This window comes from Gopherus flavomarginatus, chromosome 2 (assembly GCF_025201925.1).
Source record: "Gopherus flavomarginatus isolate rGopFla2 chromosome 2, rGopFla2.mat.asm, whole genome shotgun sequence".
Lineage (NCBI taxonomy): Eukaryota > Metazoa > Chordata > Testudines > Testudinidae > Gopherus > Gopherus flavomarginatus.
In genome coordinates this window covers 15,494,570-15,508,332 of record NC_066618.1, presented here as the reverse complement: position 1 = coordinate 15,508,332, position 13,763 = coordinate 15,494,570, and the positions used below count along the sequence as shown (strand labels likewise).

Here is a 13,763-nt window from a genome sequence, read left to right as displayed (position 1 = left end):
TACTAGAGACTGGTGAGGTGGGAGAATAGGGCGTCTCTGGCTTTCCTTGGGTTGTAGGTGGGGTCTTGGGCTGCCCTCGGTTATAGGGTTTATTGTCGGTGTGCACCCTGGGGTATTCGCTCCCCTTGACAGTAGCTTTTTTCTTTTCTGCCACTTCCATCCATTTGGCTCCAATCTCCCCCGCCTCAGTTACCGTTTTGGGTTTCCCATCTAGGATGTACCTCTCTGTTTCCTCAGGAACACTATCTAAGAACTGCTCCATTTGTATCAGGAGGTGCAGCTGGTCCAGATTGTTAACCTTTGTTCCTGATATCCAGGCCTCATAATTCTTTGCAATGTGGTAGGCGTGTTGGGGGAATGACACATCTGGTTTCCATTTTAGGGCTCTGAACTGCCGACGGGCATGCTCAGCTGTTATCCCCATTCTGTATCTGGCCTTGGTTTGAAAAAAGTTTATAATCGTTCATGTTCTCCTTAGGCATTTCAGCCGCCACCTCTGCTAAGGGTCCACTGAGCAGTGGCCTCAGCTCTATCATGTACTGGTTTTCAGAGATGTATCCATGGCAGGTCTTTCAAAATTTTCTAAGAAGGTCTCAGGGTATGTCTACATCTACAATTTTGCAGCGCTGGTTGTTACAGCTGTATTAGTACAGCTGTATAGGGCCAGCGCTGCAGAGTGGCCACACTTACAGCAACCAGCGCTGCAAGTGGTGTTAGATGTGGCCACACTGCAGCGCTGTTGGGCGGCTTCAAGGGGGGTTCGGGGAACGCGAGAGCAAACCGGGGAAGGAGACCAGCTTCACCGCGGTTTGCTCTCGCGTTCCCCGAACCCCCCTGCAAATCGCAGGGAAGACTTGCTTGCTCGGGGTTCGGGGAACGCAAGAGAAAACCGGGGAAGGAGACCAGCTTCACCGCGGTTTGCTCTCGCGTTCCCCGAACCCCCCTGCAAACCGCAGGGAAGGAGACCTGCTTGCTCGGGGGTTCGGGGAACGCGAGAGCAAACCGGGGAAGGAGACCAGCTTCGCCGCGGTTTGCTCTCGCGTTCCCCGAACCACCCTGCAAACCGCAGGGAAGGAGACCTGCTTGCTCGGGGTTCGGGGAACGCGAGAGCAAACCGGGGAAGGAGACCAGCTTGATTACCAGAGGCTTCCTCAGGTATGCTGGGATACCTGCTTATTCCACGGAGGTCAAGAAAAGCGCTGGTAAGTGTCTACACTTGATTACCAGCGCTGGATCACCAGCGCTGGATCCTCTACACCCGAGACAAAACGGGAGTACGGCCAGCGCTGCAAACAGGGAGTTGCAGCGCTGGTGATACCCTGCAGATGTGTACACCTCCTAAGTTGCAGCGCTGTAACCCCCTCACCAGCGCTGCAACTTTGTGATGTAGACAAGCCCTCAGTGTCATCACCTGCCTTTCTTGGAAATTTCTTGGGATGTGGAACCATAACTGGAGAAGTGTTGTTAGAATTGGCTGGGTTCTGTTGCTTAGCTTGTTCTAATGCCAGGGCCTGCTGGTGGGCTTCCCTCTGGAGTTCCATCTGTCTTCGGTGGTCTGCCTCTTTTGCTGCTTGTTCTCTTTTGTGGGCTTCTTCTTAGGCTGCTTGTTCTCTTTTGTGGACCGCCTCTTCCTTGGCTATTTCTGCATTAATTAGTTCTATCCGTCTCCTATGTTCGTTTTCTTTTTCTATGGCCTGTTGCCTTGCCCATTCCTGTTTCAGGGTGTCCTTGGTACTCATGGTTTCTGATGTCTTGTGTTGGGGCGCCCTCTGCTGGTTTACTGTCTGAACTGCTGCTCCTCTGCTGCCTGCTTGGGTTGCCTAGCAACAGTGCCTTTTTTAACTTCTTCTACCTAATCTTTCGCGTTTAAATTAAAACAAAAGAAAACCCTTTGATATGCAAATATGTTCTGCTGGTGTCTGTTGCTGACCACTTAAGCCTGCTTTGTTTAACAAAAGACCCTTGTTAAACTTTAATGTCTTTGCCCGAGGCAGCCTCTGCACAACCAGAAAGGAGCAAGGAAAAAAAAATTCTGGCTGTAGTTTTAAAAACCCTGTCTCTGCTTATAAGCAGCTAGCAGAGAAAAAAGAAAAATAATAATCTTACTGGCTTTTGGATTCTACTTTATCCCACTACTGCGTACCATGTCATAGTATAATTCCCAATTCTGAACCTTAGCGTCCAAAATGTGGGTACTAGCATGAATTCCCCTAAGCTTAATTACCAGCTTAGATCCTGTAGTGCTGCCACAAATCAGGACTTAGAGTAGAGTTCCTGATAAACTCTGGTCTCCCCCAAACCTTCCCTGGGGACCGTCAAGACCCAAGTTCCTTGAGTCTCACAACAAAGGGGAATATACCATTTCCCTTCCCCCTCCTCCCCTCCAGGTATTCCGTCCCTGGGCTCCTGGAGAGATATACAGATTCAAGCTCTGTGAATCTAAACAAAGGGATTCCCCCTTCTCCTTTCTTCCTCCCAGATCTTTCCCGCCCTGGGTACACTAGGAGATCACCGTGATTCAAACTCCTTGAATCACAACACAGAGAAATCAGGTGGGTTCCCCCCCTTTGTCTCCCCCTCCCTTCTCCTTCCCTGTTAAGTACAGACTCAATTCCCTTGAGCCTCAACAAGGGGGAAAATCAGACAGGTCTTAAAAGCAAAACTTTTAATAAAAGAAAATAAAGAAAATCACTGTAAATTCAAGATGGAATATTACAGGGTCTGTCAGCTTCTAGAAACTGGAGAAAAAGCCTCCTCCAGCAGAAATACAATTTAAAATACTTCCAGCCAAATACACATTTGCAAATAAAGAAAAACAAATAAAATGACTATACCGCCTTTCTACCTTTGTACTTACAAAATTGGAATAGAAGATTAGAGAGCCTGTAGGTATGTGTGGTCACTCTCAGAGCCCAGAGAGAACAAAGCAAAACCCAAAAAACACAGACAAAGGCTTCCTTCCACCAAGATTTGAAAGTATCTTGTCTCTCGACTGGTCCCCTGGTCAGGTGTTTGGTTCCCTGTTTGTTAACCCTTTACAGGTAAAAGAGACATTAACCCTTAACTATCTGTTTATGACACGAGGTCAGTATTGTATCCCCATTTTACCAATGGGGAAACTGAGTGATTTGCCCAGAGTCAGTCAGAAGGGCAGTGGAAGCATTGGGAATCGAACCCAGGTTATGTGACACTTATGCAGTCCCCATGCTGTTGGATAGTTTGTCCTTTCTGTTACTGTGGTTTTAATCAACTGATTGGATTTTGTTTTTTAAAGCAGTTTCACCCTTCACCAGCATAAGCAGAGATGGAATATTTTGTAACTTTTTGTACATTAACGTAGTGAAAAGGATTCTCAGCCCCTGGATATTAGCTTTTTTGAAGCTTAGTGCCTGTGAAATGGGCCAGTTTGACATCTGAAAACAAAGCCCTCTGTTTAGCCATAGAACAGGCCCATGCATGTGCAGTGGCAGTGCAAGCTTCCTCTTGATTCTGCAAGCCAACACATCTCAGCCCTGTTCAGGAGAGTATATAGTCTCATTCTCTCTGAAGAAATGCCAACAAAGGTGCTAATTGCAGTGATATGTCTTTTGTGCTTTGGACACCTGTCCACTAATTGAACTGAGACCTCCAAGTCATTGCACATGAGCCAGTGAACTGTCAAATGACTTAACCTGTGCAGAATTAAAAATGATAGCCTAAAGGTAAAAGGCTCAGTCACTGAGCTGTTCAGTCCCCATGCACTAGCTAAGAAGCCAAATACCTCTGTGTTCAGCCACATTGTTGCCATTGTCTCAGGTGGTTTAAATTCTTTGTTTCCCCAAAATCAAGTATCAGAGGGGAAGCTGTGTTAGTCTAGATCTGTAAAAAGTGAGTCTGTAATGTGCCACAGGACTCTCTAACAGAAGTATTGGAACATAAGCTTTTGTGGGTGAATATCCACTTCGTCAGATGCATGTAATGGAAATTTCCAGAAGCAGGTGTAAATATACAGGCCAGAATCAGGCTAGAGATAATGAGGTTAGTTCAATCAGGGAGGATGAGGCCCTCTTCTAGCAGTTGAGGTGTGAACACCAAGGGAGGAGAAACTGCTTTTGTAGTTGGCTAGCCTCAACTGCTAGAAGAGGGCCTCATCCTCCCTGATTGAACTGACCTCGTTATCTCTAGACTGATTCTGGCCTGCATATTTATACCTGCCTCTGGAAATTTCCACTACATGCATCTGATGAAGAGGGTATTCACCCATGAAAGCTTATGCTCCAATACGTCTGGTAGTCTATAAGGTGCCACAGGACTCTTTTTTGTTGCTTTTCCCAAAATCAGGGACATTTGTTGTTGTAATATATGGGTAAATCCTGATTGTTCAAAATTGGATAAAATTCAGATGGTCTATGACCTGCATTTAGCTGTATAGAAGGTGAGGTGTTTAATCTAGTAATTTTATAGGATGACTAAGCACTATGTGTATGTGCGCGCGCACACACACACACACACACACACACACACACACACACACACACACACACACACACACACACACTACAGTTAGAATACATAATGTAACAGTTTACCCATGCAAAGGAAGCAGTATTTCTTTAGGAGGATGAGTTTTATTGTACTTGTATCAAAGTTGCCAACTCTCGTGCTATTATCGCAAGTCTTGCAGTATTTGGTGTTCGTTTTCTTTTTCTTAAAATTACTGTTCCTGGAATCAAGTGATTAGTTGAGAATCTCTGCTTTGATTTAAAAACAAACAAACAAAAAAGAAGTCTAGCCTTCGTGTTTGTAGGGGAAGGCTTGACCCAAGTGCACCCTAAAGGCTCAGAACCCATAAGACAAAGAACTAAAGTATATTATTTTAAAAAACACACACACAACTTTTTGTAAAGTAATCTTATATTTTGTGGCCTAACTCTGGATTTTTGAGAACCTAGAGTTGGCAATACTGACATAGGGACAATAGAAAGGCTTGGAGTAAATCTACCTCACACTAGCCTGCTGCACTCTAAGTGTCAATGTGGACACTGCTGCTGTGCATGAGGAGTTTCCTAGTGTGCTTTGATCTGCTCCCGTTTTAAAGCAGGGTAGCTCAAAGCACACTAGAAAACTTTTAGTGTGCAGCGGCAGACTAGTGAGGGGTAAATTTACACTGTCTTGCCACAAACTGACCGTTCTTGTAGACAAGCTCATAGGATCTTTTGTTAAAGAGCTGTGCCCGGATTCTCCTACATCTGCTGCCAGACTGTGTGGTGCTCAACATGCCACCCCTCTCCCCTCCCCCTCCAAACAAGATTTCAGCGAGAATCCATTTGCTAAATGTGTGTTTCCTCTTGACTCCACAGGGTTTGGCACAGCTCTGTGTTACAATTGAAGAATGCTGGGACCATGATGCAGAGGCTCGGCTTTCGGCAGGCTGTGTCGAGGAGCGCATTTCTCAGATCCGTAAATCAGTAAACGGCACTACCTCGGACTGCCTCGTTTCCATCGTGACATCTGTCACCAACGTGGACTTGCCACCCAAAGAGTCTAGTATCTAAGTCCTGGTTCACTTTTGTCTTTCCAGACTCACTGGATTTAAAAAAAGTTTAAAAACCCAACAAACACATGAATGCAGCTGCTATTTTATCTTGACTTTTTATTATTATTATTATTGTTGTTGTTGTTGTTTTTTGGATTGGATCAATTTTACCAGCACATTGCTCTACTGTATTAAAAAAAGACATCTCAGCAAGCATTCAGGTGCCGACTAATGAATGCAGAAAAGGTGCAGGTACCTCAGCACCTCAACAAACTCACTTCAGTTGTGTTTTTTTTATTCAGTTTTCTGGGTTTCTCTTTATTGGTCTGTCTTCAACACAGAGCATCTCTGACATAAAGGAAAACCACGTACCATCTTAGAAAACGCAATGCTGCAAACTTTGGAGGAAACTTAAGACTGTTACATAAGATTACACCTTCCTCAAAAGGATTATTTTCCCCAATTTTCTTTTTTTAGACAGTGAGCTTCAAAAAGAAACAAACAGCAGATGTGTCTTTTACGGATCTAACGGGTGTCATTGTAATGGGGAAAAAAACACAAGAAACTGGGAAGAGAATGTTAACTCTTTGGTGGTAAAATTAAAGGGGGGTGTTTAGTATAGGAGAAGGGGAGAGTGATGTTGGACTTTGCAGCATTTGGAGAAACATCATTTGCTATGGAGCTACTTCTCAGGTAACCAGTTAATGAGGGGAAGAACTTTTTTGAGGCAGAGTATTTATCACCGCAGCATATTGAGAAAGTTGGGTCAATGAGCCAATGGGATAAGCAAGGTACTAGTTCTTACTTCCCCCAATATCTCAGGCTTGGGTGTTAAAAGAACAAAACCAAACCATAGGTGTATAAATTTTTAAAACTCCAGGTAAGAATTGGAAAAAGATGTTTTTAAGCAGTGTAATTGAGAGAGACAACAGCATATTCTCAGAAGCACTCTGTAAAGTACTGGAAGATTTGAAAGCATTTATATCTTGCTTTAAATACAGTAGCAGTTCAGGGAATAAGGCCTCAGGGCTGGATAACTGCTTAGCCCAAGCTACCAGTGCAGATGGTTAAAAAGAAGTGTGATTTCTGGCTCTGTAGAAAGGCCTTTTTTTTTTTTTTTTTTTCCTTTTTTTAACTGGAGGGGAAAAAATTACCTAGGCCACTGGCAGACAGTTGCACCCAAGAAGCATTTGAATTGTACAGTAGCAGAATATAGGGAGGTAACAGAGCAGCATTAGCATTAACCATAGAATCTGTTAAACCAGTTTCTTTGACTCAGCTTTCTCTTTATCTGTGACTAACCTCTTTTGTCTTAAAGTGGTGCATATTCTAAAATACCGTTACTCTAGTATGCCATAAACTTGCTCTAGTCAGTGAACGTTCCTAATGCTGCTGATTCAACATTTAAATATTTTTTTAATTTGCAAAACATGCAATGTTTAAAAAACAAAACACACACACACACAACACATTACGTGGCTTCCGAGGTTTAAACTGAAAAAAAAAACAAAAAAAAAACTTCATGACCACAGACCACCTCAAACCAGAAATACCTCAATTTTCTACTTGTATGAGTTTTATTATATATTTTGTTAGTTGTGTTGTCTTGTAGTAAGTCTATTTTAATGTAAGTTGGCTTTTATGACAAGGGAGTTTTAAAAAAAGAAAAAAAAGAAAAAAAGTTCCAAAATCTTTTAGGAAGTGCTACCATTTTTTGTTTTATAAAGCACCATTGTAAATAACTGTATACAGTTGTAGAATAACTGCCTATATAAGGTATCTGGGCATTATTCACTCTTGTTTGTGAAGGCTGTTTCCATTTTGTGTTTGGTCTGTTTCAGTGAAAGGACAGTACATCTTTTTATTTAATAATTTTACTTTTTCTCAGAACATAACATCAATACAAAAATCAGTGTCTTGCTAGACTGAAAGTTATCTTTCCTCCTTTGATTGCCAGAACTTTTAAACTTTATTTGCTTTTATACCAAAATATAGCCCTAAGCAAATGACCTTCTTATGATGTAAAAATATATATTATATAAACAAATTGGGATTTTTTTAGTCACTGACAAAATATCAACAAGGAATCTTTGTCTAGGTGTAAATCATTAAGCAAACAAAATTGCCAACTGAAAAAAAGAGATTAAAATTATTTTTCTCAAAAACATGGCTTTAAAAACCTTGATAAAGTCCTTGATATTGGAGAGACGGTAAGGTAGTTGCCTTATCTTGTCTGTCTAAATAAAATCTTAAATACTTCTTTCAAGTTATTGAATGTATATTTGCATATTAATATGTGCACATATGTAAGTGTATTTGTGTATGTGGATGTTTCTGATTTTTTTTAATGTGACCCTGTTCAGAAAACCTGGACAAACACACAGGCAAAGTAATAAAATTCTGGCACAGTTCATGGCCTAGTTGATGGTTAACATCTTTGGCCCCAGTGCTACAAACACCATAGTGTTTAAAGTGACCCATGCAAGTAGTTCTGTTGAAGTCAGTGGCAATATTCACATACCTGAAGTTAAGCATGTGCATAAGTGTTTGCAGGATTGGGGCCTTTCTTTTGCTCTGTGAATACATTTCTGCACTGAGATTTATATACGTGTGGTTTAGTGGTTTGAAAAGGAGTGATAAGCTTTGGGGTGGGATTCTAGATAAGACTTAAGATTGAATAAACTGTAGTTTTTTAGGTTTTTTCCTGAAATGGGATCCAGTTCAGATTGTTATGAAAAGTAAAAGCTGTACTGTCTTTTAACTATTTTGATCTTTGTGCTATTCTGGATTTTTTCCTTCAGAATTATGTGTTATGGATAAAACAGGCTTATTACAGCAGTTGCTTTTTAAAAAACAAAACAAAACTGATTTATTTAAGAAGCTTTAAAGTATTTATTGAAAGTGCCATATGATTTTCAATAGCCTATTAGACATTCTTCCTCAACAGTCTCTTTTGAGGAAGAATAATCAAAAACTCTGAACATGTAGCTTATTTTACTTCAGAGAACTGTAAGGACAAACCAACGTTGACCAAACACTGATTGTGAGATACTAACATCTTCTCTGGCTCTACAGTTCCTTACAGATCATTGTGTGAACGTAACTCAGTAACTGGTAAGAGGGAGTTTCTGCAGAGCCTGTATGTTCAGTTACAAATTTAAATTTGACTATGGGATGAATGTGTATGCGCATGCATGTTAGTATGTCAGAGAAGGAAGTCCTGAGTCTTGTCTACATAAAAATTTGCCCCAGTTTGAACAAAGGTGTACACGTTTAAGTTAAACTTGCAAGTTTTTCATGTCAATGATTATGTTCTCATCAACTGCACAGGTTTCTAATTACCAGTGAGTAGTTTCATCACTGCTCATCCTGCATTTGAATGGTCATTTTACAGTATCCACTGGAATTTTGTTTAGTATTGTAAAGACATTTCCTAAGACAGCAATAAGGCACCTCCACAGGTGTAGCAGTTGCAAGCAATTGCAACCATTTCCCCCATAACATCTCTTTAAATGATTGACCATATAGTCTCATTTTTGAAGAGCTAGTGATCACTGCATTTACAGACTTTAAGACAGCCTATTTAAAATGTACGCTTTAAAATTTTCATTGCAGCATCTTATTATTGGGAATCATCACTCAATTTGCAATTCATAGTTTAATGTTAATTTTAAACATCCTGGGTGGCAGTTGTCAATGGCAAAGTTCTCTTTGGCTTCAGGAGAGCCAGGATTTCATCAGCATTTATCTTAACTCGGGTTATGAATTTGTCACGTTGACTTAGTTATCTGGCTGACAAAAGTATGAGTTCACATTTTAAGCTGGGAAATTCTACAGGAGCTGAAGTTGTCTATACAGGATAGATCTACTAAAACAATGATAATATCAGTGTACCAGGGCTGGAATTAGTGCATTGCATGAATGTTTAAATATATGTGCATTTTATAAGGGAGGCTGGAAATTAGTCCTTGATAAGCAGCATTTAATTTATTCATGCTGAGTACAGATTTTATATTGCCCTCATCACCAAGTAATCTCTGCCAACCTACCAAAGAAGTAATCTATTCAGTTTGTTCCCACCAACACAGCTGACTTGTTCTGTCACCCCTTACAAGTCTCTTATATGAGTGTCAGAATAGTATATTATAGAAAGTGATTTTAAAATGGTTTTAACTTCCTAGCAGAAGCCAGTGACAATTTCTTCTTATACTAAAGAAGACAAAGAATATGAATAATTTTGGGGCTACAGATGCAATAGAAGTAAGCAGCCACCCACAATTCAGATCAAGATTTTGTAAAATGAATTAGGGCTGGTTTGAGTCCTTTCTTCATATTGCAGTCAGTGAGGTATACTCAGTGTGAGCTAGGGCATCACAGTCTAGATCAGAATAAGAATTTTAAGACATGCACTGTGGTCCTAGCGCCTGTTAGAGAGAGGCTTAAAATTCAACGAATCAATCACTTCCTAAAATTTTATAGAACCTTCTAAGTGATTGCCATCTAAAACATAGTTTGTTGTTGTGTTACTGATACTACAGACTGTTGGCTAAAGTATGAGTGAAATTTTAATGTAAATAATTTTTTTTTTAAATTAAACCCATCCTGGGTGAAAGTCAGCTACTAATTCCTCCTGCAGTTTTGTTATGCTCTTGAACAGTTTTTATTTAAAAAATATAGACATGCTACCACACAAACCTTAAGTAAGCCCAATTCTCACTATAGAAGAACTAAACGACTCCCTATATTAAATCATAGTAGTAATTTGCCACCCAATCCTGCTCTCTGTAGTCAGGCAAAACTCCCACTGAGGTCAGTGAGAGTGTTTGAGTGTAGGAGGTGGCCCTTACTGCATGTGTTATGTCTATGAAAATAAGCATTTTTAATGTTCAGGAGCATCTCTTCACATTTTAAGTTCCTAGAATCATTGGTTAATCTAAGATGCTTTAGTTTCCTTAGGTCTATCAACACGTGCAAAGATGAGTATAAAACCCACTTGCATTCAGAATTTTCCACAAGCCCCAAGTTGTGGTGTTGAGATAAGTGAAGGAGGATACAGACCAAAGTTGGAAAGGGTTTAAAAAAAAAAAAAAAGCCGTACAGGTTTGGACCTTTGTGTCGCCATAGAGTCATTTTTATTAAGGTATGAGATGCAGCGTCTTAGACTTCTCTCATACTTGTAAGATGAAATTCTGCTCCTCTCCCTGTGCCCACAAAAAGTATTAGATAAGAATTACACCTGTGGAAATGCCAAGTGCGCATGCTCAATCTCTCTGAGTTTCAGGTGCAAGATGCAGCAAATGTCCCTCTCCATTTCTCTGATTATCAAGTTACATTTCACTCAGTACTGAGGTCTCAGTCCTGTTCCCATTGAAGTCACTGACTGATCCTGGAAGTTCATTGGATGCAGAATTCCTGGTGGGAATTCCCATGTGCAGACCTTGTAGGATCAGGGCCCTTCTTACCAGGAGTAGTGATTTCTCCTCTAACAGTATCTAAACTGAAAAACACATACTAGTATTTAATTCCAATAGCACTACCTTCTAGGCAGACTGTTAAGAGGTTTACCCAGTTTTCCGGGAGAAAGAACTTATCTCTTATTAGAAAGTAAGAAATTTTAAATTGTACAAGTTACTGCTTGATAACATTGTGAGCATGCAGTTGTTGCAGTCCTGTCCAAGTAGTACTTTGGTTGAGAAGTTACTAAGTAAGAAGCGCCCCCGGCTATATCACTTTTGCATACAGAATATTGTTTGGTAACATTGTAAATAAAAAGTAGACTATATAATAAGCGAGGGAAATAAAAAACATTTTAACTTTTTTACTTTTGAAAAAATATATATTTTTAGTTACATAATACAAGCAAAAATTCTACATTGTGTGACTATTCTTTTATACCACAAATTATTTTTGTAAAGTGTAATATCTTTCTGCAGGGAAAAGGGAGAAGTTTTGTGTAACCACAGTAAAATATATGTATATAATTTTTAATCTAACTCTGCGCTACATCAGAGTATAGAGGATGGAACAATTTAATCTGAAACTAATTTAACAAGCAGGTTGGAAGTACATGGACATGTTTTGGGGACCGCACTGTATATTTCCAATTGGTTATCTTGCATGTTTCATCCCTTCTGCAAAAGAAGCTTGTTGCTTCTGAATGGCCATCTTAGATTTAACCAAGAAGGCTGTTTTCACATATCCATGTGTGATCAGTGTGCTGTCATGCATGTGCTGTGATTCTACAGTGCATTGTGAAATCAGCGTGTTAAGAATTTTCAAAGACCAAATACTTGGGTTGACTTTATTCATTGACATGTCCATTTATAGCAGTTGCTTCTGATGCATTGTTGATATGATCTCTAAGGAACTGTTGCCAGCAGAAACCCAATAAAACAAATTTCTAGAAATCCCTTCCCTTCGAAGTGTATAGATGCCATAAACAGGTCAGGCTTTCCCAGGATTTTGAGACAAGTGTTCTGTTTTTCAGAAATTGGATTTCACTGGCAATGTAAGGGATGCTTTTTCTTCTCTTCTTTTAAAAAGCAATGGTGGGACACTGCCAGGTTAAAAATCCTATAAATTTCCTGATCTGTTACTAATCAAAGATGTTCTTGAATTTTTAAGAAATACTTCTAAAATTTACTTATTGGCTGTTCACTCAGGGCTGTGAACATTTTTGCTCTCTGAGTACTGTAGTTAGGTTGACCTAATCCTTGGTGTAGACACAGCTACATTGACAGAAGAAGTCTTTTGTCGCCTTAGCTACCAGCTCTCGGTGAGATGGATTAAGTACATGATAGAAAACCCCTTCTGTCAGTATAGGCAGCATCTACACTAAGGCGCACAAGCGACATAGCTGCAGCAGTGTAGACATGCCCTGAGTAGAATCTTGGCCCTGTTGAATTGACTTCAGTTGAACCAAGGTAGATAAATGTGTTCCTGGAGCACTTTTTAAAAGTGCCTGGTCAATAATACGTGTAACTTCTTGTTCCCTAAAACTTCTGATTTAGGTTAAAATTCTACTCCGGTAACTGAAGTAATAATCCACGAAGTAAGTAGTAATCTTCTCTATTGAGACAATTCCACTGAAAGATCATACTTCTGTTATGTCCATTCAGTTCTGATATGTAACACTCTTCTGTTGTGCCTTTGTTTTTAACATGTAAAGGCAACTGCTGTAATTTTTAACTTGTTTTTTTCTATCTGAAAAAGAACCCACTTTTCATTGCCCAGCTGTTATTTCTGGATGCAGTCTGTGATCCAGGTATTTCAAGAACCAATTACCTCAAACCTCATACAGTGTTGCTATCTGGATTCTCCTTGATACTACAATATTGTAACATACACAAACAGGAACCCTGCTACGTATGGGTGTTTTTATATATTTAATATATATAAATGAAAAAGATCCCCAAGGACTGAAGAAAAGCAAACTTTTTTGTTTTCCAATATTGAAACCAAAAGGGCTTCTGTAAAGCTCTCTAATGGCATTGTGCTGGATATATATCAAGAGGGTGTTATCTGAAAAGTGCTTCCTTTATTAATCTTCTAATTTCTATGATTTTCAGTATTTCGTTGGGACAGATGATGTGATTTAAAATGCTGTTCCTGCATTTGTTTTGCTCTTTTCTGAAGCAGAGGACTCAGTGACATTTCCAGTTGTTAAAAACTCAGTGTAGAACATTCCGATAAGATTAGTGTTGTAAAACTGTAGTATACCACAGTGCATTCTGGGAAGACTTCTGTAGATTTTGTTTCTGTAAAAAGGAAAGCAGCGGCTGTAGCTTGTTCAGCTTTCTCTACTATTCCAATGAACTAAAGCGTAACCAGTGACCATCACAGAGTCACTTTGAAATCCTAACAGAGTAGTAGTTAGTGGTCTTTCTAGGCCGCAAATTTACCCTCTAACTTATAAAAAGATGGCTAGGTGGTAAGGGTTTAGGATGTCCATGGTGTGTAATAGCTAAAACCTGTCTCTGGATAACAGAGGGCATCTTGATGGACTTTACCTTTTTATTCCCCTGGGTTTGTTTTAATACAATCAGCTTCATCGCTAACAGAGTATTCCATAGCAGTGTCTGGTTGAAGGGAATTACAGCCCTAACAGTTTTTCCAGAAGGAAAAATATATAACGTTGTTCTCACTGGTCATGTTTTTGGGAAATGTGGATTAAAATTTGTTTTAATTTTAGCCAGATACCTGATACGCCAATACAGTCTGCAATTTATCTATATGAAATAGTAACATT

The 13,763-nt window shown here is 39.9% G+C and overlaps 1 protein-coding gene across 1 annotated transcript in view; it reads left to right on the top strand.

Annotated features, from left to right (window-relative positions):
- Positions 1-12,153, top strand: part of ACVR2B (activin A receptor type 2B) — a 160,580-nt gene extending 148,427 nt beyond the window's left edge. Inside the window, exon 11 of the mRNA XM_050941545.1 lies at positions 5,340-12,153. Coding sequence (XP_050797502.1) covers positions 5,340-5,534 — 195 coding nt within the window. The 3' untranslated portion in view covers positions 5,535-12,153. The remainder of the gene's footprint in view (positions 1-5,339) is intronic.
- Positions 12,154-13,763: the final 1,610 nt, after the last annotated feature.